The sequence below is a fragment of the Fringilla coelebs genome (assembly GCF_963513975.1).
Source record: "Fringilla coelebs genome assembly, chromosome: 6".
In the NCBI taxonomy this organism is placed as follows: domain Eukaryota; kingdom Metazoa; phylum Chordata; class Aves; order Passeriformes; family Fringillidae; genus Fringilla; species Fringilla coelebs.
Genome location: NC_140034.1, coordinates 15,663,761 through 15,689,921, shown reverse-complemented (window position 1 = coordinate 15,689,921; position 26,161 = coordinate 15,663,761). Strand labels below are relative to the sequence as shown.

At 42.6% G+C, this 26,161-nt stretch overlaps 1 protein-coding gene across 1 annotated transcript in view; it reads right to left on the bottom strand.

Annotated features, from left to right (window-relative positions):
• Window positions 1-1,013: 1,013 nt before the first annotated feature.
• Window positions 1,014-26,161, bottom strand: part of PRIMA1 (proline rich membrane anchor 1) — a 49,921-nt gene continuing 24,773 nt past the window's right edge. The window contains exons 3-4 of the mRNA XM_084207293.1: window positions 22,347-22,476; window positions 1,014-5,305 (exon numbers count right to left, since the gene is read on the bottom strand). Of these exons, the coding sequence (XP_084063419.1) occupies window positions 5,206-5,305; window positions 22,347-22,476 (230 nt within the window). The 3' untranslated portion in view covers window positions 1,014-5,205. The remainder of the gene's footprint in view (window positions 5,306-22,346; window positions 22,477-26,161) is intronic.

Genomic DNA, 26,161 nt, shown 5'->3' with positions numbered 1-26,161 from the left:
TGCTCCTCTTAAGACATGTGCTTCAGACCCTTCATGTTCCCACCATGCTAGATGATTATTGTTGCTCTGCCTCATTTAAGAATTTTTTCCAAACTGGGACATGAGATAATTCCTAAGGTGCCAGCAAAAACTGTCAGGGAATAATGTCTTGGGAACTAAAGACAACCAGAATGCTTCCCTATTTGAATGAAGTCCTCCCCTCCATGGCAGGTGACAGCTGAGCTCCACAGCTGAGCTCCCAGGCAGTCCCTGGGGAATTCCTTCAGCCTCCTCCTGTGGCTGGGAAGGAGGAGCCCTGCTGGGAAGGAGGAGTGCAGGCTGTGGCCGCGCCTCACACAGGCTGGGCTCCTCACCTGTAAAGGCGCAGAACGGGAGGGGGAATCCCAGCCAAAGCACCCAGGTGTGTCAGTGTCCATCTGCTGAAGGACTGGTCCAGAAACTGCTTTTGTTCTTGAGTGGAAAAGGAGGGTAAAACCCATCCAGGGAGTTAGAATTTAATGGTGAACGTTATCTCTTGCGCCAAAATAAATAAAGATATGTAGCATTATGTGAAAGATGAAGAAATCACTCTAAAACTAGACTATGAAACTCAGCATAAGAGAAAGGGTTTAATGAGCTTTGGGGGGCTGCAGGAATGCATGATTGCAATCCCTTTGTTTATGCACCACCAGCAGTGCACATCTGGGACAAGAGCTGCAGGGTTAGGTGAGACAGAACCAGGACCCATCCGGAAACACACACAAGCAGCAGCCATGAGCTTCTCCAAAACCACAGCAGAAAGTGCTCAAGCATGTCTGGTAAATTTGGGTAACAAGACAAGGGCCTGAAGAGTCACTGCAGCCATTCCCCCCTTCAGTGCTCTCAGCTACATAACCAACAGGACACAGCTAAGTTTTTACAAGTACATTTTTATTTAAAATAAAAATTAATTATGGTGCCTTTTTAAAATAGGGTACTGCACAATCTGTATATGCAACACAGTTTTTGGTACAGAACATACTTATTGAGCAATATCCTTAAATACTAAATATACATTAATGGCTTATTTGAGAAACATGACAACATTAAGTCTGATATTTTTTTTTCTCTTTAGTCATTTAACCACTGATACAGATTTCCTATAAACAATATTTGTTTTGATCTGTACATGTGGTACACAGTCAAGAAGGCAGATCTTAGAATATTTACATTCATGCATTGATTTAAACACACTATTTTGCAGTTTAAAATAATATATTTTTGTTTGTACAGGTGCAGGGAGTATTGTAAATACATATCTACCACAGGCCTGATTCTCCATTGCTTGGCAGCATCAATGGTCATGACCTGGTTGGAGCAGGGTGCCCCCACTCTCTCCACGTGCTGTGACCATATAGCATGCAAGACTGGACAGCCAGGTCTCTGTATAGATATATATCAATATATTTATATTTTATACTTGGTAGAACTTTCCCCTTTCTTTCCATGTCTGTTTTTGCAGCATCTGTCCAAGGCAGAAATGCTTCCCTGGGCACACCACTGTGTCAGGTGTGGGACAGGAAGGGCAGCAGGGCTGGGGCTTCAGCTCCACCTTCCTGTCTTGTGAGGAATGAGGAACCTCAACACTGCAGCCCATAAGGTGCATTCCCTGCTAGTGGTGATCCTTGAGAAGAGATTTGGGGCTGCTGCTCTCCCTCAGACTGAGGGCAGCAGTTTGCTGGGCTTGTCCGGTGGTGGTCAGAGCACAGCAAGTACCTTCTGTGTAGAACCCGGCCACCTTCCCATCTGCTGGGGATTTGACTGTTTTGTGAATAGAGCTAGGCAGGTCCTTTCTACCCCTGATATTTTAGTGGCTAAAAAGGAACTCAAAATGCTTGTAAAGCTGCATTTTGGGTTGCCAGTTCCCAGATCCAGGATCGCTGCTTAGCAAAGCGCTTATGTATCTGGCCTATTCCTTTCCCTTTGCATTTAATTATAGTACAGTAAGGAAGCACAGAGGCCTCTCTCATGAAAGCTTTGCAAGTGGGCTGCAGAGTATTAAACACAACCATAAACCCCCTCAGCCAGCCTCAGAAATCACTTCCCAGTGACATCCCCGTCCAGCCTCCCTTTTCTGAGGAGTTGTGTCTGATTCCAGTGCGCTTTCCCTCGCGCCTTGCTCAAGACCCCTTTGGTGCAATGCAGCCAGCTGTACCTGGGCAGGAACCTAGAGGCAGAGCTAGCCTGAGATCTCCCACCTCTCCTGCCATGCTGAGCAGTGAGGGCTGAGAGCAAAGGGTCTGGGCCAGCAGGAGAGCAGCTCTCAGCCCATCTGCTGCTGCTTTTCTGTGGCCAGTGCACGATAAAAGCACATGAGGAATGCTTGCTCAGGAGCTATTATGGCAATTACGTGTCCAATGCATTTATCAGCATGTTGCATATGACGACAGTGTATGTCCACCTAGCAAGCAAGCCGTGTGCATTTCTCTCAAAATGTTGCTGCAGAGTTGGTACCTGCTTTTATTGTGATTATACAGATGGGGAAACTGAGGCACAGAGAGGCGAAATTACTTGCTAGTAAACAGCAGATCAGTGGCAGAGTTGGGAGTAGATCCTTGTGCTGTGCCTTGCAATGCTCTGCCTCTCCACTCTCCAGGAAGTTTTTAAAGTTTATGTTCTCCTGAAGAGTCTTCATGGGGCCTGGGCTGGGTTGGCCTGTGGGTTGTGTCATCATCAGGGTCTTCTCTAGTGAGGACATTTTACCACTGATACCACTGAAAATCACACAGTTTAATGACCATCTCTTTTTACTCTTTTTTGCAAAAACAGACATATTTCGATGGACATAATGACCTACAAGTCCTTCTTGTGATTTAGATCTCACAGAACATGCCTTTAAAGCTGTATTAGGAAACAAATAAAATTGACAACCTTTAGGAAAAAGTGCTAATCCTGAGCCCATATTATGCTAAACTTATCTGCATTCATACTTTATACTCTCAGATAAACATGCAACCAGCCTCAAACTATGCCACATTTCCACATTTAGGCGGAAACAACTGGAGTAAAAAAGGAAAGGCAAACATAAGTAACTACACCAAAATAAATGTTATAGCTTAAAAATATTCCAGAAATATACTTGCAATATTTTTATTATAGTATTTAGGGGCTAAGTGCTTTAGGCAATCAACATTTGGGATACTAGACTCAAATTGTAAATTGTGTAATTTTAATCCCACTTTGGATCTAAGAATATATCATTGTGTCTTGCACAAGCACACAACGTTAATGTGTCTGGGAATCATCATACTTGCAGTTACTTGCCTCCTTTTACTTTTGCAAATGCATTCACTTCCCAAGAAAGTCTTACTTTTAAAAATAATTTTATGCAGGTAAACTTCTACATAATGATGACAGACTAAAAAGCTAAATGAATAACTACATAAATTTCTCAAGAGCAATATATAGCAGCATTTCATTTTATAATTGAAAAGGTACTCATATTTACATACACCCTATTATTTGATAGGTAATAGAAAACTGCAGATGGGCCTGAGCTGAGACTGCTGATTTGAACATTCCAGGGCTTTTTTTGGGAAGATCTGCAGGACATAGTCTCCCTCTACCATCGTGCCAAACTCTGCATCCCAGGAACAGATTACCCACAGGCCGGAATGCGCTCAAAATCCAGGTCTGATTTCTGCAGTTCAGGCACATCCTTATATAAAACTGAAAGTATTGGTGTGTTGCAGTACTGAGGGACAACACAGCTGGGGCAGCCAGGTCCCACAGCGAGACTGCATCGGTGCCTGGGACTCACCTACAGACACAGAGACCGAGTGGTACCAAAGTTTTATGTGCAGACAAGATGCCAGGGTGTAAATTTGTCTTTGACTGCATCACTACTTTCAGCACAGAGGTAAATGGAGACATACAGGTGGAGATATGACACAAAGGAAAGTTTTCAGGAGGTAGGGAAAGACGAGCATCCCAACTAGTCTCACCACCTTTATCCTAAGGGCTACTTACTGAGTCTGACCTGAGATCCTCCACGAAATGAATTTGGGTAGATTCAGCTTTGTTTTAAATAGCCTGCAATCCATGTCATGGAAAGTATACTGAGCTGTATGCTGAACTTGGCACCACTGTCAGCCTCAGCTCAGGAGAGGCAGAGACCGAGGCAATGTGGGCACAACCAGCTACCAGACCCTCAAAAGTGGTCCTACAAGCCAGACCTGCAATGTCCTCAGTGCATCAACTCAACAGGAGACTCAACACTCTGAGGGAACAGGACTAACCAGTGAATGAAGAGAATTTCAAAGGGCTGCTAGTCCTTTCAACACAATCCTGCCCCAACACTCACACCAAGATGTAAACAGAATCTTTCCTGTAGGAATTTCCCTGGGGAATCAGCATGATGCGAACACAGAGAAACGTGGAATTTCACAAAGGAACATTTTTAAAGATAAAAGTGTGATGCAAAAAAGGAGGCTGGTTATGAAGTAATAATGTTTAAAGCACATCTCTTTCAATAGCAATGCTAATTGCTAAAATCTTACATTTGAATTTCTTCTGCCTGAACACTTCAGCCATGAAAACTGCATAGTCACCAGGCCACAGATAAATTTCTTGGGATAAGTCACAAGTTCAGGGCAATTTTGCTTGATTGCTTAACAGAAACATTTGTTCCCTTTGTCATAACAAAATAGTAAGAATGAAAAGAATGAAGCATCAGCGTATGAAACTGCACAGGCTGGAGAAGCACATAGGTGACACTTCTCACCATTTAGAGGGAGACACCTCCCATTTAGAGGGAGACACCTCCCTCTGACCCATCTGTGGTAAGCTGCTGCCCCTCTGGCAGACCACCCTCTCCTCAAAAGATCTTACTTCAGAAGATTTTTGTGACACTCAGTTCAAACACAAGAGTAGGGGAAGAGAGGAAGAAGAAGAAGAAGTGGGAGGCATGGCAACATGGCTTTCATGGGATGCAGCATGCAGTGCTAATGCCTTTGCCAGGCCTTTCCTCTGGGCAGCCCAGGTGGGTGAGCTGATCCTCCCCTGGAGTAGCAGCAAGCCTGGAGAGCAGCCTGCTTTTCTCTTCTGGATCACCGATGCGTGCGCTGTTTCTGAAATGAAGTCCTTGGCCACAGAGCTCCCTTGGTTGCCTCATTTCACCCACCTTGCATGCTCTGTGTGTGTGCTTTGAAAGTTTGCCACCTCCTGCTCTTGGCGGGCTCTCGGGGATTATACGACCGCATTGTTATCAACTGTTTTGTTGTTCTGGGAGGAGGTCATTGCATATTCCGACCGACTGGTTCCGTTCTCTTCTTTTCTCATTGGTTTCCTTGGGTGATCCCAGGTTCGGTGATGTACAGGCAGGGAAGGGAGAGAAGAAAGAACAGAGATCAACATCTTCTTTGTCAATACAGATAGAAAGGGAGGACATGTAAGTTACACAGTAATATCGAACTTCTGTCTATTTTTCCCTTTCTGAACACAGGCCAATCAAGCATCATAGTCCACCTGGAAGGTGACATGTCTGATCCTAAGGTCTCATGATGTGCTTTTGGTGTCCCCATGCTAGTCTGTTAATGGATACAGGTGTCCCTGTTGCATGAGATGAAGGCTGGAAGGAATGTCCTCCGCTGCCACCTTCATCTCTGGAACACAGGCTGGATGCTGGGCTGGGGGCTGGGTTGGCTCTGCCTTGGGGCAGTCATGACCTTTCTCCTCAAAGTGTCATATCATTCAAACTGGGATGATGACCAGTCATGTCCACCAAGGACCCAAGTCCCTCACTGGTCATGAGAACAGCGCTGTGTTCAGTCACTAGGAGTGGACTCATCTGACCAGGGCAGGTATGTACACCTGTGGTGACCACCCCAGACAATCTCCACAGCCGCTGGAGAAAAACAGGGACTTTTAAACATGAATCAGAACAGCTTAAAGTGGATACCCAAAATATGTCAGATGCTTTGTGCCCAAGGCATTTGTGTTTCCCAGCACTGTCAGTAAAGGCAGGCTAGTCTGCCAGCCCAGACAGAGGTGTCTGTGTTCTCGGTGTCCCAGCTAGTGACTGAGACATGGTGCCTGCTGTGACCTACCAGACTTCCAGCACCATCGCCTTCTTGTTTTGTTTGGTGGCCACTCCTATTTGCTAACACAGTCCAGGATCACATGTTAATTGTGAGAAAATACAGGAAATTCTTAACAAGTGCGGAAAGCTATCAAGCATCTGTACATCACAGAGCAAAATCATTTATTTGGGATTTTATAGTTACTCTGAAAAGGGAGACCTGAGCTTAAGTCCTGTAACAGACCATGTTCCATCTTGCAACTTCCCCCCACAGCTTCCCTTCTCAAAAGTGCCTTAACTTGAAGCTTTAAATACAGTAGGAGGAAAAAAGCTTTGTGCTTTCCACACAGATATTTCAGACATGAGTGTCTTGAGATTAAGGTGTTGCTGAGGGCAAAAAGAGGACCAGATACGTGTACTACAACAGTCATTCTGTGCTATTGTTCTTGTCAATGTTTAACAAAACAAACAGCAATAATTACAAAATGGTTAATGATATTTAATTTCAGCAAAGTATTAATGAAAGCTTTACGGACAGCAATTACAGGTAGGTACATTTCTTTGTTTGTAGTCTCAAAGAAAATACTTCTGATTGCGATATTTTGCGCCTCACTTCCTGGTAAGAGTTAAAGCTTGTTTATATTAGTCATGATTGCAGCTATTAGAGAATGGAAATGGAAAGGGAGACTAAGAGTTAAGGACACTAAGGGGTTTGATGAACTGTTTTGCAGTGCTCAACATGCAGTGCCTGTCTGAATCTGAAACAAGGTCATGTGGGTCTTTCTTCTGTGACACTGAAGGCACCCATCCACCACGCCACATCCCTGACAGGAAGAATGGAGAATCTGATGGCAGTGCTTATTTTTTTGTCAGGGCAGAAAAATGGTGTGGCTGTCTAAACATCTCTGCTGCTTTCAAAAATTCTTTTGTTTTTCTTTTCTCCCAGTTCCAGACCTATCAATAATTAAAAACTGAAGACATTTTGGCCACTTTGACTTGCTGTTTTTCTCCTATTTACTCCTTCTTTCTTTGGTCTCCTATGCTTCTGCCCCTCTCCAGTTCCATTTTCTTTCCCTGCCTAGACTTCCTCTTCTTTCTTCATGTTAAAAAATGTCTTATTCTCATTTCTATCTACATTTTTACATTTTCTAGTAGTGATTTTAAGATGCACTGCTTCAGTTGTCTTGAAATTTGCACTTTCCCCTCCCCAGGCTGGTGTCCCAGCACAGACCTGGGTGGATTGGAGGCTCCTCTCTGATGGTGAGATCTCTCTGCAAACCCTGCTAGACAGGTTGCCAGGGATATCACACCATTGGCACTTGCATGCAATGGAAGAGTATTTTTTCAGAGCCTGCAAAAAGGGGAATGGAGATTTTATCTGCTTCTGCCTTATCAATTGCTCAGGGTTAGTGCTAGCAAAACAGAGCACTTTTTTTCCTGAGTCTCAATGAAAAGACTATTGTTTGATGCAAAAGTTCAGGCTTGGAGACTCTATTTAACTCCTCTCTCAATTTGTATTTAACTCCTTCTCTCAATTTGTTTTCAAGTGCACAACAGGCAAGGATTTGGGGTCAGACTTGCCCCAGTTACACCATTTAAATCACTGGCTTGGCACACTGGTATGCACTTGTCACCATGATTAAATTGGCCCATGTATTTAGATAAACAAGGTCATTTTGGCTTGTTGTGATTTTTCAAGGGCTCTCTTGCATTAGGGCATTGGCTCTCTGTGTTCCACTAGTTGTGTGCCACTAACTCTTTTTACTCCAATTTTTATTCACTGTTGAGATCCAAGCATGCAAAGCTTCTTGCACACCAAAGAGAACCCTTTTATCCTGTTTTCTGCCTAATAAGCCAAATTGTGGATGATCTTCCAAAGTGTAATGCTCCAAGCCCCCTTTCAGATGATAAGCTATGGACACACATTTATGCATTTCCATTCCAGGGTTGCTCTTCATTGGTTAAAAGGATGTTTCAAATTAGTGAGGAAATGAGTAGGGAACTATTCATAGCTGTGACATACTCACTTGGTGGCAGGCGAAACAGGCTTTTCACTAATAAGTGGTTTGCATTGTTTTACAGTATAATTTGCTATACATTGTTTAGCAAACAAATTGGGTCTTCATGCCAAACATCTGTGAATGCAACTCTGGCCATGCAACCCTGTGCAGCTTAGCACATCCTGAAATGATGCCTCAGAGTCCACAATGACCTCTCCACCATGCATGCATTAACTTGTGCGAGTCCTAAAATCAAGAAAGCATCAAACAGCTGTTTAACAGTGCATTTCACACGTCAAGCTAAAATTTCAGATGAAGTTCTGATCACATTATATATCTTATTTATCAAAGAATTTCATACTGGCTTGTCACATTGGCTTCTACCAATGTTCTGCAGAGTCCTGGATAAAGGTCAATGTACTGATGCAGATTCAAGCACAATTTTTAAGTTCTACGTTTAGAAAATTTTTTAGAGGAAACATAGTTTTTGGCCCTTTATCATGTCTAGTCACAAAACTGAGTTTGTATATTTGATAAAACACTCCTTGCCACAGTTTTGGCTACTGTGTAAATTTAGCATAGGCCTACTGTTTATAAGGCAATTATGTGATAGAGTATTAGGAGAGGGCTTCACCTCGTGTCCCATTTATACACACTTCACTATGGCTGCACAGACAAAATCAAGTAAAACCACAGCAGACTATTCATTTAATCATGATTTTATCACACCTCATAATAGGCTTAATAAAGCTTTGAGAAGAATAAGATCACTTTGACATGGGAACAGAACTTTTGTCCAGAACTGTAAGCTCCAAGAGAGTTTAAAACTCCCAGTGTAATCCACATTTAATACACTTCTGGGTGCTTCATGTTTGAAAGGGATGAGAGTTTAGAATAAAACCTGATTTCATAAAATAGCCTGAGTGTTGCAAACCTGTTTCTGCTAACTACCTCCATAGCAATGTCTCTGTTGAGTGCCAGTGCATCCAGTCCAGCATCTGGGAAGGCTGGGTTCCAAGGAAATCCAATAAAGCTAGGAAGGGGTGACCTTGGGCTGGCAGCAGAGACATGACAGGATCTCAAATTCACCTCCTTCTGGGGTTCCCATACCCGACTCAGCACTGCCAGGAGACACCTGTCTCCACTTGGGGATTTGCTGCCCTGGATTATTCTCTGGGGAAATTCATATCCTATTTCTTCCCAAACAGCAATAGAGGGTCATTCTTCTTTTCAGGTATAATTAGAGGAGGAAAGACTTTTTTTGGTGTGCATTGTTGGAGGGGATGGCCAGTTGTCAGAAGTTCAAAGTGAAACGTCAGTCTTTGCTGAGCAGCGGTACAAAACTGTAAATTGTAAAAGCCAACTGCAAAAGTCTCTATCTATATATGTATATACACGAAAGATTGCACTGTATGGGTATCAGTATTAACTGACAGAGATTTTACCAGGGGTGAAAGCTACGAGACATCTCTGTACTGTCTGTGCACAATTGAATTTGTGCCAACGTACAGGGTGCCCATGCCAAAAACCCCTCTGTGTTTTCAGTTCCTCTCAGGAAGGTGCCTTTAGTAGCATGTAAAGAGCTTGTCTCTCTCCTGATTGCTGTTTCATTCTTGAACAAAGTTCTCTGGGCAGCTCCATTTGGCAGCCCCATTTCTGGTGCTGGCATGTGCTGGGTTGAGTGCTGCTAATCTCTGGGGCAAAGTAGCTGAAGGGAGAAGGCAAATCAGAGAGCTATTTCACTTACATGTGCAGTGATCTCAAAGCTCTTCTCCATAACCATATTTCATTAGCTATCAACACACAAGATAACCACTTTCAATAAAACTGGGTCTCATACAATACACCCATTTGCTTCCTAGGATGGGTCTATCCTCAGGGGACATATAAATAGAACCACCCAGAAATATCCCAGCTACCTATATACCAGTAGAGATGAAGCTGCAGTGGCATCTTTCTGGGTTACAAAGAGTTGTCCAAGAATCAGGGTAGATTTCTGTGTAGTTTATTTCCACTCAGCTTCATCTCCAGGGCTAGGATGCTAGCAGTGCCTGTGGCAGCTCTGCTGAGAGCTCCAGGCTAGACTTCACTGCTGGAAGCCCAGACATGATGATGTGTGGGCTACAGTCACACTTCAAATACATCCTTATTTAGCAGATAGGAATGGAAGAATACATTTTGTCATGTTATTCAAAAGACCATCACTCTGCATAATCTGAATGTTTATAAGAACATAAAGAACATGAATGGAGGCTGTTTGCAGCTCAGTACTGGGGGAGTTCATCAAACAACTGTTTGATTCATGCTGACCATCAGTCATCAGAGGTGAATTACTTTCCATGAGAGCAAGTGGTGGGACAAGAGAAGTTGCTTCCTAAGACTGGTTTGTGAACAGGACTCCTGCTAGAGGAGCTCAGTGCATTGCCAACAGTTGCTTTCAGGGACACAGCCATTAAATTTGTGTGCACCACACACAACCAGCCTTGCTGGCCAGCCTGGTGCTATGGCTTAGACATATGGGGCTCATGTTGGAGGAGGATATTTCTCTGGTGAAAATCTTCAGAATCATGGAAGGAATCACATTCTGACTTCTACCTTTCGCTGTCTCAGAGACACATGAAAAAAAAATCAGGCTTGTTATATTTTATTTGACAATGTAAAGACAGAAGTCAAAGAAGAAACCCTAATGATGAAAATTCTCCAGAACCTTAGTTTTTCTCTATTAAATTAGCTAATGGCCATATGTGGACAATCTATCTGTCCAGAAAACAGACAGTACACTATTCATTACTCGTAGGAAGAGGTTACTGGTTCTACTTCCTCCCACATACAAAGCAAATGTTTTACATTTATAATAAAAAGCAGCTCCATCTGGACAACTTTCAGCAACACACTCACTACAGCTCAGTGTTTGCCTCCCAAGGCTTTTACATGTATCACCTATATTTCCATCTCCACTCAGGTTACTTAGATAGTCCAGTATCTAAAAGACCAACAAACTGTCTTGTCCCAGTGTTTATTACTTTTTATCACAATATATGATTTTTTTAATTTACTCTTCCAAACTAGAAAGTGTTATAGGTATCTTGGATGATATTACCTGCAGCATTTGAAAGGACTATGTCTGTCGGGTTATTTTCAGTTTTAGACATTTGATGGAGTTCTCCTTCCTCAAGCTGCATTGCCCCTTTGCCCCTTATGAAAACAAATAAAAAGTCTTTTATGAATCAGAAAAGGCCATTCTTTCCCTAGAGACCTTTGAGTACTTCAATCTTAGCCAAACTGAACCAGTGGTCAGATGATAAATAATATTTACAAGAGCAAGTAATCATACAATTTTTAACATCTTCAGACCTTTTCTGTCTGTCTTGTGTGGAGAGGAGGGGAAGATCTGTGCAAGTGCTCTATATAGTGCTAGGGTGATTATGCAAAAAGAGAAAGTCTCCTTCACAGCTCTGGAAATCATGCTGCCAGATAGCTTGACATAGCTCCAAGATACCAACTCCCAAGGAGATCTTCTTCTCTTCTGACTGTTCACGTGAGCATTTTGAACCTGCAATTTACATCCAACTCAGCTCTGCCTCACAGCCAATTTTAGCTGACCAGTTTCTGGAGTATATTTAAGCCCTGCTGGCATGTGGGCGATTTCTGTTTTGGCAGGGTTCACACTCAAATTCCCCTCTCTGTGCATGGATTGAGCCTTTGCTGAGTGTTTCTCTCATGGAAAAAAAAAAATCCTTGCTGCTGGGCAGCCATTCACCAGCACTTAAGAGGCTCCCTGGGCTGGTGCACTCGGGCTGCCAAGCATGGGGAGCAGATCTCTTTCTGCAGCAGTGCACCTCTCTCAGCCTGCTGCAGTCACTCTGGGTACATCTAAAGGGAGGATCTGGACTGTTCAGATTGCAAGTAATTACAGTAGATTGCTGAGCCACATGTGAAATTTAAGAAGTGGAATTTAGTCTCCATTTATTTTCAGCAGTGCAAAGTCAGAGTAATTCCACAGACTTTGTTGGACTTGAGGAGGATTTGTTCTGATGTTACACAGGAAGAAGATCTGTCCCTGGGAGACAAAGGTGATGGATGCAATCCCATTTCCTACCAAGTCTTCAATTAAGCTAACTTCAGAATTATGCTCCTACATGAAACCAATCTTAAGGAAGAGAAGCAGCTTTATTATTATGATGCTGGACAATTAACTGACATAATTGATAAAAGTACTTTCAGTGACCCCTCACATAATAACCCATTCTTTGCATTCCCTCTAATGAGCTTTAAAAGGTTTTATTGACTGGAGGGATATTACAGCTGACATTATCCATTGGGTGTTCTCAGTGTAGAATACACTGTCAATATGTTTTGATTATAAAAGGAGAAAAATGAATGGGACTAATGTAAAAAAATGAACTCGTAATGTCAGCTTTTCATTCTGGCAAAAAGCTACTAAACAAGATAAAAAAAAATTAAAAACAAATTTAATAAAAGGACATTAAATGCATGAAATGAAGGCACTTTGAACAAATCCAGAGTAAGTCTGGAGGATGGTCATGGGCATGACCATGCCTGGGAGTGGACTATGCACTGGCAGTGCCCTTTGGGGATGAGCTGGACGCACTCCTGCTCCTCAAGGGCCTGTCCTGTTGCAGAGCAGTGAAGGCAGCTAAGGCACAGTCCTGCAGCTCAGTTCACAGTGCACCATCCTCTGCTAAGCACTGCAGAACCAGCCTGGGATTGGAACATGTATGTTCCACCCAGAAAAATGGGATTATTTGTAACTCTATTGCATTAGACATGATCTGCCCCCACAAAACTGAGACATGCACGTTCTCACAGGTGCTGGCATGAGGGCAACAAACTAATCTGCCACTCTGTAATACAGTAACACCAGTGGAATCCCAAACCTAGATCTCTCTCTTAGTTCTTTAAAATTCTCTAGACCTTCTGGAACAGGCTGAACAACTATTCAATGCTTGCTATCTTCAAAGTCTTAGCAAACATTAACTAGGAAAACTGGAGAAACATTAGAAGGTGTCCTTACAAAAATGTGTCCATATTGGAAGAGAAAGTGGAGGAGGAAAAAAAGAACAGGAATTCCCTACCATGTTTGCAAAATGAATGGCTATTGATGCCTGTGCTCTGGGTCAGGGTGGGCATCAGTACTAGAAAAATGTGGGGTTGAAATAAGGGACAGAGAGAGGAGGTGAGCAAGGGCTGCTCTTCCCTGCTCTCTTGCTCTCTCTCAAGGACAGTATGCCCCTCATCAGTCGAGTGACTGTAGAAACTGGAACTTCAGGCAATGGACTTTTCCATCCCCCAAATTATGGTACTTTGTGTCCAGATATTTTGCTGAATGCAGATAACTACCTTGCCATTTAATCACTGTCAAACATAGGCAACAACTTGAATGATTGAAGAAAGAAGAATGAAGCTACTGCTGCTTCACAGAATCATTTAAATATAATTTCACAACATTATTTAAATAGTATGATAAATTTCTGTCGAGATGAAGAAAAATTCTATGCAGATCTTCTGTTACAGAAATGTCTTTGAAAGAAGAGTGTCTGCAACACAAATAAACACAAGGAGCTGAGAAGAAAATTTAAACTCATAAAATTAACTGACCTTTGCAGCTATCTAGATCACTTTGCATTTGAGGCAATCTGTCTCTGCCTTCAACCAGACTGAGACCACTGATTTTTCATGCAGCTGCTTCTGGCTTTCTCTACTCACAATGAAGAGTCTTCTCAGCCAGACCCTGCTCTTTGCAAGATAAATGCAAACACAATGCCCATGGACTGCACAGGATGGTCCCAGCCTTCCCATGCTCCTGGTGTATAATGGGGCAAGTCCATGACAAGCCAGTTAAACCAGCAAGTCCTGCTCACTCTGATGTCTATGCAAAGGTTTGGTTTTGTGCAGCTTGAGACAAGTGTAACTGGGGACAATTTCTGAGGAAGAATTTGAGTTCAGCCAGTGAACACTGGTTTCTCAGGGCTCAAAGGCAAGTGAAGGAAACTACAGTTCCAGCTGCTTGGGAGTATCAACATTTTTCATAAAGCCTCAAAAATCAGACATCAAGGGCAGCACAGTTTCTCCACGTGGGTCCTCCTTTCATGGCCTCTTTCAGTCAGAGGCTGGAATGAGGAACGACCCTATTTTCTCACTCCTACCTCTCACACAGCTGGGACCAAACTCTTTACATACCCCTGTTTACACACATCAGACCCCTCTGTCCACTCCATCCCCTGGCATTAGCTTGGGGAATGGATGTTGTGACACTCATCCCCACAAATGTTCTCTGACATGGCTAATTAGCCAACGCTCTCCAAGATGGACAAACCAGCAGCATCGTTCTCCAGCCCAGCCACACCGGGGGGTGGCCATGTGCCTGCTGATGGAGGGGACTCTGGAGTGAGAGCGAGGCAAGGGTGTCATGGACAGGGACCATCAGCAGAGAGCATCTCCTGCCGTGGCAGCTCTGCCCACGCTGCCCCAGTGCGTGTCTCGCCTTCACCGCCAGGCTCTGGAGCGGGAGCTGAGCGCTGCTTAGCAACCCTGCAGCACCAGAAATACTGAGCACCAACCACAGGGCTGGTGCAGAAGGAAGGACAGAGGTGGCAGAAATCAGACTGTGCAGCCCCTCAAGCAGTGGCAGCACAGGTCCAAGGGGCTCAGGTGTGGCTGTGGAGGATGTGCACCCCGTGAGTGTCACAGATATGCAGATATGTCTGCGCCTTTTCCCTCTGGACAATGCAGCTGTAGGCAGCAAACAGCAGAACAAGGTGAGGGGTGAGATGTGATCTCCCTTCAGCCAGGACCCCCAAAACCAACTCAACTCACCAGGAGCTGCAGTTGTTCAGCCAGTGGAGAAGTCAGGCTTTACTGCTTCTACTCAAAATGTACTGCAAAACCTTTGTGGAAAGCAAAAGGGGGTAATAAGGCCAGCAAGGAGGTTTCCATGGGATTATTTGGCACAGAGGGAATTTCTGGGTGATAAGAAGCTGGAGTATGGATCTGTATCCCCACCCTACTACAATGGGTACAATTTTCTCTGAGTCATAAAAATATTGAAACATGCAGACTGCTGCTGCAGGGTCCTTGCAGGTTCAAGCTCAGTCCTAAGCTCAGATACTCCAGATAATCAAGACAGAAAGTTTATTCAAATGTCTCTTCACACTGTGCTGGGTATGCCACAGCCAGAGCTTTGGCTTTTCACCCACATGGTCAGCCACAAGCATCTCACATCAGCTTGCAAAAAGTATGACTGGCTAAAAAATTAAATGAATGCCTAAGAAAAAATTATTTATTTGTCTTTAGGAAAAAATGTAATAAAAACATCATGGTCAGCCTTGCACCTCTCCTATGTGTTTGAAAGCTCTAGTATTAACTTGTTCCTTCTATTTGTGTTGGGGTAAATCAGAAATGCTGCAACCAGTATAATTAGACCAGTATGAGCATTATATTCTGTCACAAGTGTGTAAAATCCACCCATGGCTCTCAGAGTTGCACTGAGGCAGTAACTCTCAGCAATACTTGGCTTATAGGTAGACTTCTGCCCATTCAATGTGGCACCCTCATCTGCAGTAGAAAACAGAAAAAATGACAAGTTTCTTTCTGGTCACACTGAAAAATTCATTTTTCACAGGACAGACCATAATGCTCTACAGATTTTTGTTGGCACCTTTGTCAATATATCACAAATTAGGAGTAAACAAGTGCAAAATGATTCATAAGAGCCTTTTCTCTGAAACAACTGGACCACTTGTTTTATGCTAAGGACTAAAGCCTGTTGGAGGCTTTCAGTGTTCCTGGCTATGAGAAACAGTGGAGCATTTTATCCATTTATGACCACAAACTTTCTCCCTAGCAGAATTTGTGAGTTTGCATAACTTAGAAGAGACAGAGCAATCCGGCCCTACAACAGTTACAAAAAGGTGTAGTACTTATAAAAATCTTAGACTGACAGCACTGGAGAGCAGATCCTTCTGCTTTTCTGACCAACACATTTTGCACAGACAGGAGCAAAACAAACTGCTCTGCCCAGCAGTGCCCATGTGGCTTGGCTGAGCCATGTCTCCAAGTAAAAGCTTATTTTACCCACTTCACTCAACAGCCCTCGAACTGTCAAAAGAGCCTAACAAGTAGTTGCAGTACTTTTGCTATTCTGCTTAAAAAATTACACCAATCCTTCTCCATCTTGGTGCATCAAAAAGCATCGGGCAGCACGCACTACCAGTCCTCTGTCCAAAATCCCCACTGATGCCACTGAATCAGCAGAATAAATACAGCAGAGCTCTGGCATCCCCACTGGGCTTGGGTCAAGCTGTAAATCTCTTCAAAAGCTTGTCTCATAAATAATACCCTCAAAATTGTTGCCCAAACAACAGCCAGACTTCAATACTGTTTGGTAGAACAATTGATTTTCCTTGTATTAGCACTCAGTTTTCATCAAGCAGTGATTTTATGAACTCATTTCTTGATGACTGAAAAATGGGATCTCCTGCAGAAAGACTGGTTGCTCAGGGTATTTAAATTGTCTTTAGTAGGTCATCTGCAGCCACATTCCAAGGGTGGGAGTCAATTCACCACGAGATGACTAGGCATAGAGGGTAAGCAACACATGGGGATGTTGGGCTTTGCTTGGAGGTGACAGAAGACCTGGACAGTGGTGTTCAGTGGTTGATACTAATTCTGTTGATGATAAACATCAACATTCAGACAGTGGAATCAGGCCACAATGAAAAGATCTTTTCCTTACTTTTCCAAAATATTAAAATCTGCCTTTATCTCAGCTGCCCTCAGTAACATTCCCGAGGTCTTTGTATGATTCTTAGGGATGACTTCTTAGGGATTGATCTCTTTTGCAGAGCTGATCTGGTCTGGCATCAATGAATTGCATCAAAGGCACAGAGGTCTGCCCCCACAGACCTTCTTCTTCCCTTTGGGTGTCTCCCACTCAAACAATAGTTCTAAACCTATCCTTTCCACCAACTATCTCACTTTATCTTCTGAGTAATTACTGTCTTTCCCTTCATCTGCAAGGAATTAAGGCACCATTTCAGTACAAACTCCTCTAATGTGTCAGGGAGAATAGGAGAGATTAACAATTTCAATTCACCTTGACCTGTCTGTCATCAGTCATGCTGTGAATTGCTCTTCAAAGCAATTAAATGCATTTAGGTTTTTGTCTTCTCTGCTCAGGCTAAACAGCACTGCTTTTTTTGCACTTAATACTGACTTTGGACTAGATCATGCTTAGTCTCAGTGGCTTATAGGAGAAGACCGTGCAGAGGACTACACTGTTCTTTCTCTTTAGAGGAGTGAGTGGTACAAAAGTGGCTGGGGAAAAAGTGCAGAGCCAGAGCTTTTTTAGTGGGACATAAATCCCTGCACCATGGGACACCCTCACCACAGCGCCCACTGCCAGTTCTTGGCCTCCTTAAGACAGTCTCAGTGTCTTCCCCTTGCAGGTATCTTGTTAAACAAAGCAAGATTTCAGAACCTTGCTCCTGCTTCTGAAACTAGACTTTGCAGTATACAGGGGCCATAAATCACACACAAACGCTAAGCACCCTAAAAATACCTGAGCAATGAATTTTAAGACAGTTTAAATATGACCTGTAATTTTATTTCAGTACAATATTTTCTTCCATTTAATTATTATTTGAAGGTGAACTCAGCACCTATTTAAAGAAGTGCCTACGTAGGCATTTATGGTACCTTTTTCTCAGGCTATGAGACACATATAAAACAGTGGCTTCACAAAGTTAGAGCAGTGAATAAAAGGTATATCATGTAAAGCTTGGCTATCATCAGCCCGCTTTCCCTGCTGATCTAGCAGTGGGGCTCTTTGGCATCAAACCCTGCAGTACATCTGAGAACAGATGGATCCATCCTACCTGAAATCCAGCAGAACCGAGAAGCCACATCACCAGGCACAGTGACCTGCTCATGGGTCATCTCAGACTACAGGGATGTTCCAGAGATACTGAGCATATATTTTTCACATGTTTGAAAGCCATCTGAAACACTCCCTGACAGGTTGAATAGGTGGCACATCACTTGTCATAAAGACTAGGATGCTCAGCTTTGCTTTCCCCTTCGAGGTTTGACAGATGGCTCTGTTATCTTAATTTTATACAGGGAGCCAGGGATTTATTTTTCCCTTTTATGTAAATATCTTACTCCCCTCACAGACACTGACACACCAGTGAGCTGCAGAAATAGGATTACACACTGCATGTCCCGCTCTCCCCCATCTCAGTTGCTTATTTACCAAACAACTCTCGTTAATCCTCTTTACTGTGTTTACTTCCCTCTTCCCTCTAGTCTTAGTGTCTTACTATTATTCAGGTACTTGCAGATGTTAAAAAAAGCTTAAGAGACAGTCACCTCCAGAGCTGATTGAAATGAATTGAATTCCACTGATTGTTTTTGAATCTGCATTGATTTACACCAGACGAAGGTTTGTTAGAGCTGCTGGCATTCATGGTGCACATTCCCAAACCCAAAAATCACATAATACTGAAATAATGTGGTTTTCTCCACCCTGTGTTAGTTTATGGATTGTCTTTAGACCTCCTGCTTTTACTTTTTGATTACAGTCTTTTGGAGAAAGAGTGAGAATGGCAGGTTTTCACAGACAAAGACATGGTCGAGAATTACTTGGAAGCATTCTAGATTTTGAAGCAGTTATTCATCTGCTCTTTCTATGTGCTACAGAAATCACTGGTTGTGAGATCACTTTTTTTATCCATGAAATGTATGGAAAAGTCCCACTGCTTACACTGATTGATTAAGCCATTGATTAAGCATGTCCTAGAAATATAAAATGTCACAGATGGAGCTAACTGACTATCAATAATGTTTTTCTGTTGTGCTATGGAAAAGATTCTTAAAAGGAAATCTAAATTTTTTTAAAAAGTGGAATTACCCCTCCAAGACCATAAAAATTTCTATTTCTCCACTGCCAAACTGAGGGTGCTTTCATCATGTAACCATGCTGCAGTCCAACACAAGATCATGTGTAGTCTCCTCTGGTGCTAGATCTGTGCAGCAGCACACATCTGTACCTGGTGGGCCAGTCATGGAGTGTCCAATGCTGTGGTCACCAGCAACACACAGAGGGAATTAAAAAGTTGCTTGAAGCACCTTTGAACTGTCACTTCATATGTATCTTCCCAAAGTTCAACCCATCTGAGTATTAAAGTTGATGGATGCAACTTGGTGAAGGTTCCCTCATAGACCAGAGAGGTGAAATCCATTCACTGGGATGGATCTCAGCATTTCTTATGACCATTTCATATTGGAAGGACCTTGGAGTATTTCCAGGCTGGATGCAGAAATGGAGGTAGAAGTGTATTTGCTTGGTTCTGGTAGTTATTATACACAAAGAAGCACCAATCCACTAGGCTGTATTTTAGTACAAATCACTTTAGTGCCTAAAGTTGGTGATACACTGGAGTTTTAGCTTTTATGAGGGAAAACAGACTACCCCAGAAGACACAGTTTATATATAGATTGAATAAAAACAAGGTTGAGTTATGATACCTCGAGGTCACTGCCTCTCTTCCTGCTACAGAAAAGCAGACATAAGAGAGTTTGACTGGGTCTGGCCCTTTGAAACCAGTAAATGAGATTTCAACTTAAGCACAATAGGATTTTTCTTTTTCACTCCAAATTTGATTCTTATGAAAGTGAGGGATTAATACTACAAAACCAGACTCAATGCAAATAAATCCCTGCCTGCACTTTCCTACTAAAGCACTGAACCCTTGTGGCACCCTACAACCAGAGGACTGCTGTTACTTCACTCCTCAGCACCTTCTCAGTGAAGGGACTAGACAGATTTGTCAGAAGGGTTGCAGTGACAGAAGTCCCAGTTCTGTCTGTGCAGGAAGGAGGGCCCAGGAGGAGAAGGGCAGAGGAGAGCTGGTGGGATGAGGGGATGAGGAAGGACAGGGCAGAGTATGCTTAGGGAGCCCAAACCTGGGAACACACTGGAGGAACACTGGGCTTTAGCATCACCCAGATTAATCCCCTTACTCTTTCTCTAGTCACTTCTACCTTCCAGCAAAAACAGAGTGAAGGATTTCTCACATTAGCTAAAGCCAGTTCAGCTCAATGATATGTAATAATACTGTGTTGAAGCCAGAGATGCTTTTCTTGTGAAGTGTCTGATCTTATATCCCAGCATTTATTGACAGATATCTTTTACAGTGGATCAAGAAACCTGAACTACTGGGGAATTCTGCCAAGCCCTTCAGGGCATTCTTTTAGCAGAACTGTCTTAACAAGGACCCATTGATGAAAAGAAATGCTCTAGTTACCCTGTAAAATTATAATTAATACGATTTTCTTTCATAGCTGTCCATTCCACATCTGAGTGGTTTTCAGCTTAGCATTTGTCAGCAGTGTGAATGTCAAAAATAAGAAGATCTAAGAGGAATTTTCACTCTTCTCTGAGCCTAATGCCTGTTCAAGCAGTGGGCTTGATTTTCATACTGTTGACAAATAATGGGTGTCTTCATCAAGTATCAGTATTATTTTGCACTGAAGCATGAGACTGTATGTGAATTCCCCAAACCTTTGCAAGGCAGCTCTAAATTTGTCTCTTTTAATTTAATTTCTGTTCCTCCCATTTATTGCTGCTATCTACCAGCATCACAGCAGATTTGAAAAGCAATTCCTCGTGAGGTACAAGTTGCCCTGGAGAGTTACTGCTCTCATACAGATATTTTGCAGCCTTGACACAAATCATTCACAATTTGGCAGTGGGTTAACAAACACAAATGAGCAGCAATGGTAAACCAGCAACTGCAAAGTGTGAGACTTCGCACTGCATTACCAATTCAATTGGATGCCAATCTGAGGCCTCCAAAGATAATTTTTTGAAGTGCAGTTGCTAGAGTGAAAGCTTTCCAGCTCCCCTGAAATAATAAACATTCACTTTAGCTAAACTAGAATAGCAAAAATACTTATGCAAATTTAATAAGATCTAAAATAGAGAACTTTCTCTTCTTGCTGGACTTCTCCCTTTTTGATGCTCTTTCAAATCCAGCATAAATTTTTCAACAACCACAAAACATGTCCAGTGCTCCACCATTGGGATATCCCCACCGAGGCTCAACAAAAATCTTGCAATCATGTTGTACACACATTATATTTTTCATGAGAAGTATTTTTACTTATTTTCCTTTTTCCCTCACTCCAAAATATTATCACTCAGGAATCATGAAGATGAAAATACAGTCATTTAATCCAAGCTGAGATTCAGATGTCGCTGCAGTGTCTCATGAGAGCTATGGATGGGAATTGTGCATTCTCTACTGCAGACTGGGTCACGTGGATATACTAATAGCTCCCAGCCACGACCCTCCCAGTGTAAAACAGTGACACCACAAACACTCAGATGTGGGGTGTTGTCAGAGCCATACTAAAAACAACAGAGGAGAAATGAACCTTCATCCATCCGGCCTACTTTCTCTTCTAAATCAACCCTTCGGACTTGCTTCTGGAATCTTAAAATGGAAACGTTAAAGTTTTGACCTTTTCCACCAGAAATATATTTTTTTATTTAAGTGAAGAAATTATTTTCACTCATATTTTTCTGTGCAACTGAAGTCAATACTTCCTAACTACTTGAGGCCTAGGCAAGTGCAGCCATTGCAAAGACAGAAATGGGCTGAAATGGCCACTACTTACTGTTGTACACAGGCTTCACAGAGACTTTTACATTAAGAGAGAAAGGTTTTGAATTTCATCTGTATGTTATAATTTTGAAGCAAGAATAAATTAGAAGTATGGCCTCCAAATGAAAAACGACACGTATTACTGTAGATTTTGAGTTGTAAGTGTTTACTATAATTTGAAATGCTAAAATCAGTAATGGACCTGGGCAAAGAATCTCACATCCCACATGTAAATTTTGAACATTACCAGAAGTAGTGTTCAAACACAAGTTGTTATACAGTGTTTCCTACCTCTACTCTTGGCCAAGCTGAAGCTCTCCACATTCACCAAGACCATGCAGCAATTGACTTTGGGCAAGTTCTTATCAATCTGAACAATGTAGCTCTGTCCTGTTTCTAGTTTTTCTCTTCCTCATGCCCATGACTGCATTGAACTACACCCTTTACACGTGCAGGATAGGGTACATGAAATGACTTTCCAATGAAAACACACACTGGCTAGAGGATGCATTTTGCCTTTTGGATGCCTTTAAACTAAATAAGATATCATGAGACGAGTCTTGGGTCAGCTTCTGTGGGGCTGCATTGCCCTAAGCACAGTGAAAGCTTCTGGAGCCTTACCTTTTTATGGCTTTGTAGCAAATGATGACAACTACAAAGAGGAACACTAGTGTGGCGCAGCATACTGCAATGATAATAACCAGGCCTGGCCACCAGGTCTCTTCAGTGGGACAAAAGGTAGACTTGGGAGCTGTAAAAAGAGAGTGGAAAAATGCATTAATTCTCCCAAATCAACAGGGTATTATCAGATATGCTTCAGTCACTCACGCAGTAGCACTACACCAGGATCACAGTTACATGCAAAGATGTTATTTCACATTTAGGATCCATTTCTTTCTTTTCCCCAAGCAATCAATTTCTCTTATTGGTACTAAATATTTCTTGTCACAGTCCCCAGATGACCAAGTTCTCTGTGTCAGTGTTATCTACAACCTGGTTCTCAGCACGAAGGAGAAAGGCTCAGCTCTGCTACCCGAGGGAAACATCTTCTTCCTCTGCATTCGCCATCTCCAGCTGCATCAGATTTAATTTTAGAGAGGGATATTATGCTGATAAGAGCATGTTTTCAAACCCCATTAGGGGAGGTTAGTTGGGAGCCAAAGCAGTGCCTACCAATCTGTATTGTAGCTAATATTACTGTACCCTTGGAGTGAGAAGGGGGATCTGTTTTAAAAGAATTTGAGTTCTATTACACTTACTAATTGCTTTCGGAGTATTATAGTTGACAATCTTATTTTCCTTTCCACTACCTTTGAATTCTAAGCCAAATTATCAAGATATGTTAGCATTAAGAAAAGTTAACTTGTGGAAATACAAGCTATTATTATTATTATTATTATTATTATTATTATTATTATTATTATTATTATTATTATTATTATTACTATTATTATTATTATTATTATTACTATTATTATTATTATGTTTTTCTTATTACATTTAGGGCTAGAATTGTCTATTTAAGTCCCACTCAAAATAAGAAATATTTTGTATCTGGTGACATTTAGTTAAAATATTTTCCTTCAGGGCTATGTTCCTTTTCCCTTGCTTTGAGGGGAGACATTTCCTGAAGGATGGTAACAGCCAATGCCTAGAGCAGTATCAGTGTATTGCAGAGGGAGGAGAGAGCCTTAGCACAGCCTCTGCAACCACATAAATTCCATGAGAATTTTGGTCCCCTTAAGGGACATTTAATAATGAATCAGTTGATGGGACTGTGTTTATCTATATTCTCAGCTAAGTAGGTGAGAGAATGAAATATAGCAAAAGGCACTATTATGAGCCTCATTGTTTAATTTCGTATTTTGAATGTCCAGTACACATCACAAATAGCTGCACAAGCTAAAACATGACATCAGTCCAGTATCATTTCTTGTGATCTGGCATCTCCTCTGTCTCCTGTGTTTGATTAGGGAAAGACACATATCCTTAGATTATCACTCAATAGATTAAATAGTGAATGATACAATTCCTGAGAAAACTTCTTTTTTTCAATTACAAGACATATAAAGGAGTTGGCAACATTCACCCCAAGGGATCTACAAGCAGCACCTTAGGAAAAGACTAGGTAAAGAGTTGTAAGAAGCAATTAAAGTAATAAACCAAACAGCTTGACAACTAGTGGTTCTCAGCTTCCTCTTTGACAATGTTCACTTCTAGAGTGCCCCAGCAACTGAATTTCTACTTTATTACTATGTCAGTTGAGGAAGTCTGCTTTCAGTGGGTGATGGAACCATTTACTGTGTTTTGATAAAGCTAATGATTTTAATATCCTCTGGAAGTTTTCAGTGTTGTTAGATTCCAGAACAGAATGCATTTCAAAGATGACAAAATGTTTGCATGAAGGAGCAGGCAGTGTCAAGGTCAACTCTACCCTTCTGGTGCTGTCCTGTAAAACACAAAAGGGAGCAGTGAAGTAAAAGGACAACCCTCCATCAGCAGGTGCCATGTAAAATTTGGTGAGAGCACAGAAAATGGGAGAAGTGGGGCTGTCCTTCTCTAGCCCTTGCTCTTTGAAGGCAGGATCAACCAAACTAGTCAGAAAGTAAAACAGTGGTGAGCCTGGGCTGCCCTGACAATGACACTGACAAATGGCAGAGGCAGGATACAAAGCCAGGCTTGTCACATGTCTGTACACCATGTAGTCCTTGATGGTTTGTCACAGCACTTTTCCACAGAGAATAAACAGATATGTGTGGGATTGAATAGTAAACATTAATCCTAGATGCAGTCATTAATGACAGAAAAATAAGAATTGCTAATGCCTAACCCACCTGGCACAGTTCTTTTCCCCACTGCTCCAGACTGGGCACTCAAAAAGAAGCACAAGAAATGCTGGAAGCTACCAAGCTGTTTCCTAGTGGCTTGTGGTTTCATACAAATTTAAAAATTACTTTATCTTTCTACTCCTTATTAATGCAGTGCTAATCTTGTTTTCCTTTGAAATGCCCACTCCTTTTTCAAAAAGCTCATAGTTACATGTTCTTTTCTGCCTTTCTCAGTATGTGTTCACATAGCCCTCACACCCTGGCATTTCTATGTCCTTAATGCATTTCTCCTCACAATTATCCTCTGAGGAAGAACTGCATTTAATCCCCTTATGATGGTGGGAAGGCTGAGCCTGCCCTGCATGGATGACTCCTCTGTGTGCAGCAAGAAGTGTCAGCTGAGAGGGAACTCCCCAAAGAATCAGCAGGATGCCTGGGAAGAACCACATCTTCAGAGAGGAGCCTCCTAGTGAGCCCCACACTGAGCTCCTGATGCTAGGGAGGCATTGATGCCCCAGCTCCCTGGGGCTGGGGCTCACAGCTGTCCCTGGGGCTGGGGAGGTGCCCCATCTTGTGCTTGACCACCAGATCCCTGCTTATCACCTGCACCTGGGGAGAAGGGCTTAGCCCACAGGTGTCAATGAGCTCTCAGTGGTGAGAAATGACCCTGGGTGAGGTAATTTCTGGCACCTTGCATGGAGGAGCAGTGCATTTCACAGGCACTCCCTGAAAGGGCACACATGTGGGTCCCAAATGCTCCTCAGGGAGATGCTGACATCACTACAAACACACTGAGCAGAAGGTGAGCACACATGTGGGTCCCAAAGGCTCCTCTGGGAGATGCTGACATCACTACAAACACACTGAGCAGAAGGTGAGCACACATGTGGGTCCCAAAGGCTCCTCTGGGAGATACTGACATCACTACAAACACACTGAGCAGAAGGTGAGCACACATGTGGGTCCCAAAGGCTCCTCAGGGAGATGCTGACATCACTACAAACACACTGAGCAGAAGATGTCCCACACTACCTATAACAATGTCAGTGTCCCCTTGTTTCATCATCTTCACCCATGATGAAGTGCAGGAAAGCAATTCTCCAGCTTGTTTGTACCACACCTTTCAAACACATTATAAAACCCTAAAAACTAAATTGTTTTAGGCACAATTTTATAATTGTGCCAAATTGTGCCCTTTCCCTTGAGTAAAGAAACAAGCCACAGGCTGCTGTCCCTCACAGAGGTGTACCAGGGAGTGGAGGACACCCCTGGGTGCCACAAGTCCCTTTGTCATCCCACTGGGCTTCTGAGAGCTGAGGGCTGGCCAGCCTGGCCACAGAGGGTGCTCTGTGATGCTGGGCTTATGAAACTATAAAGCTACACACAGAGTAAGTGTGGCACACATAAATTGAGCTAAAAGCCAGAGAACCGGTATGTCCCAAAATCTAACTACAAATGGAAAGTCACTGCAGGAAAAATGTGGTTTTTAAGAGTGACCTCCCCCTTCAGCCCCCCAAAATAGGGTGATGAAACTGATACAGTTTGCAAATGACTTGGGAATGCATTCAACTACAAATGGAGATAAACATATCTAGATTAGAAATAGGG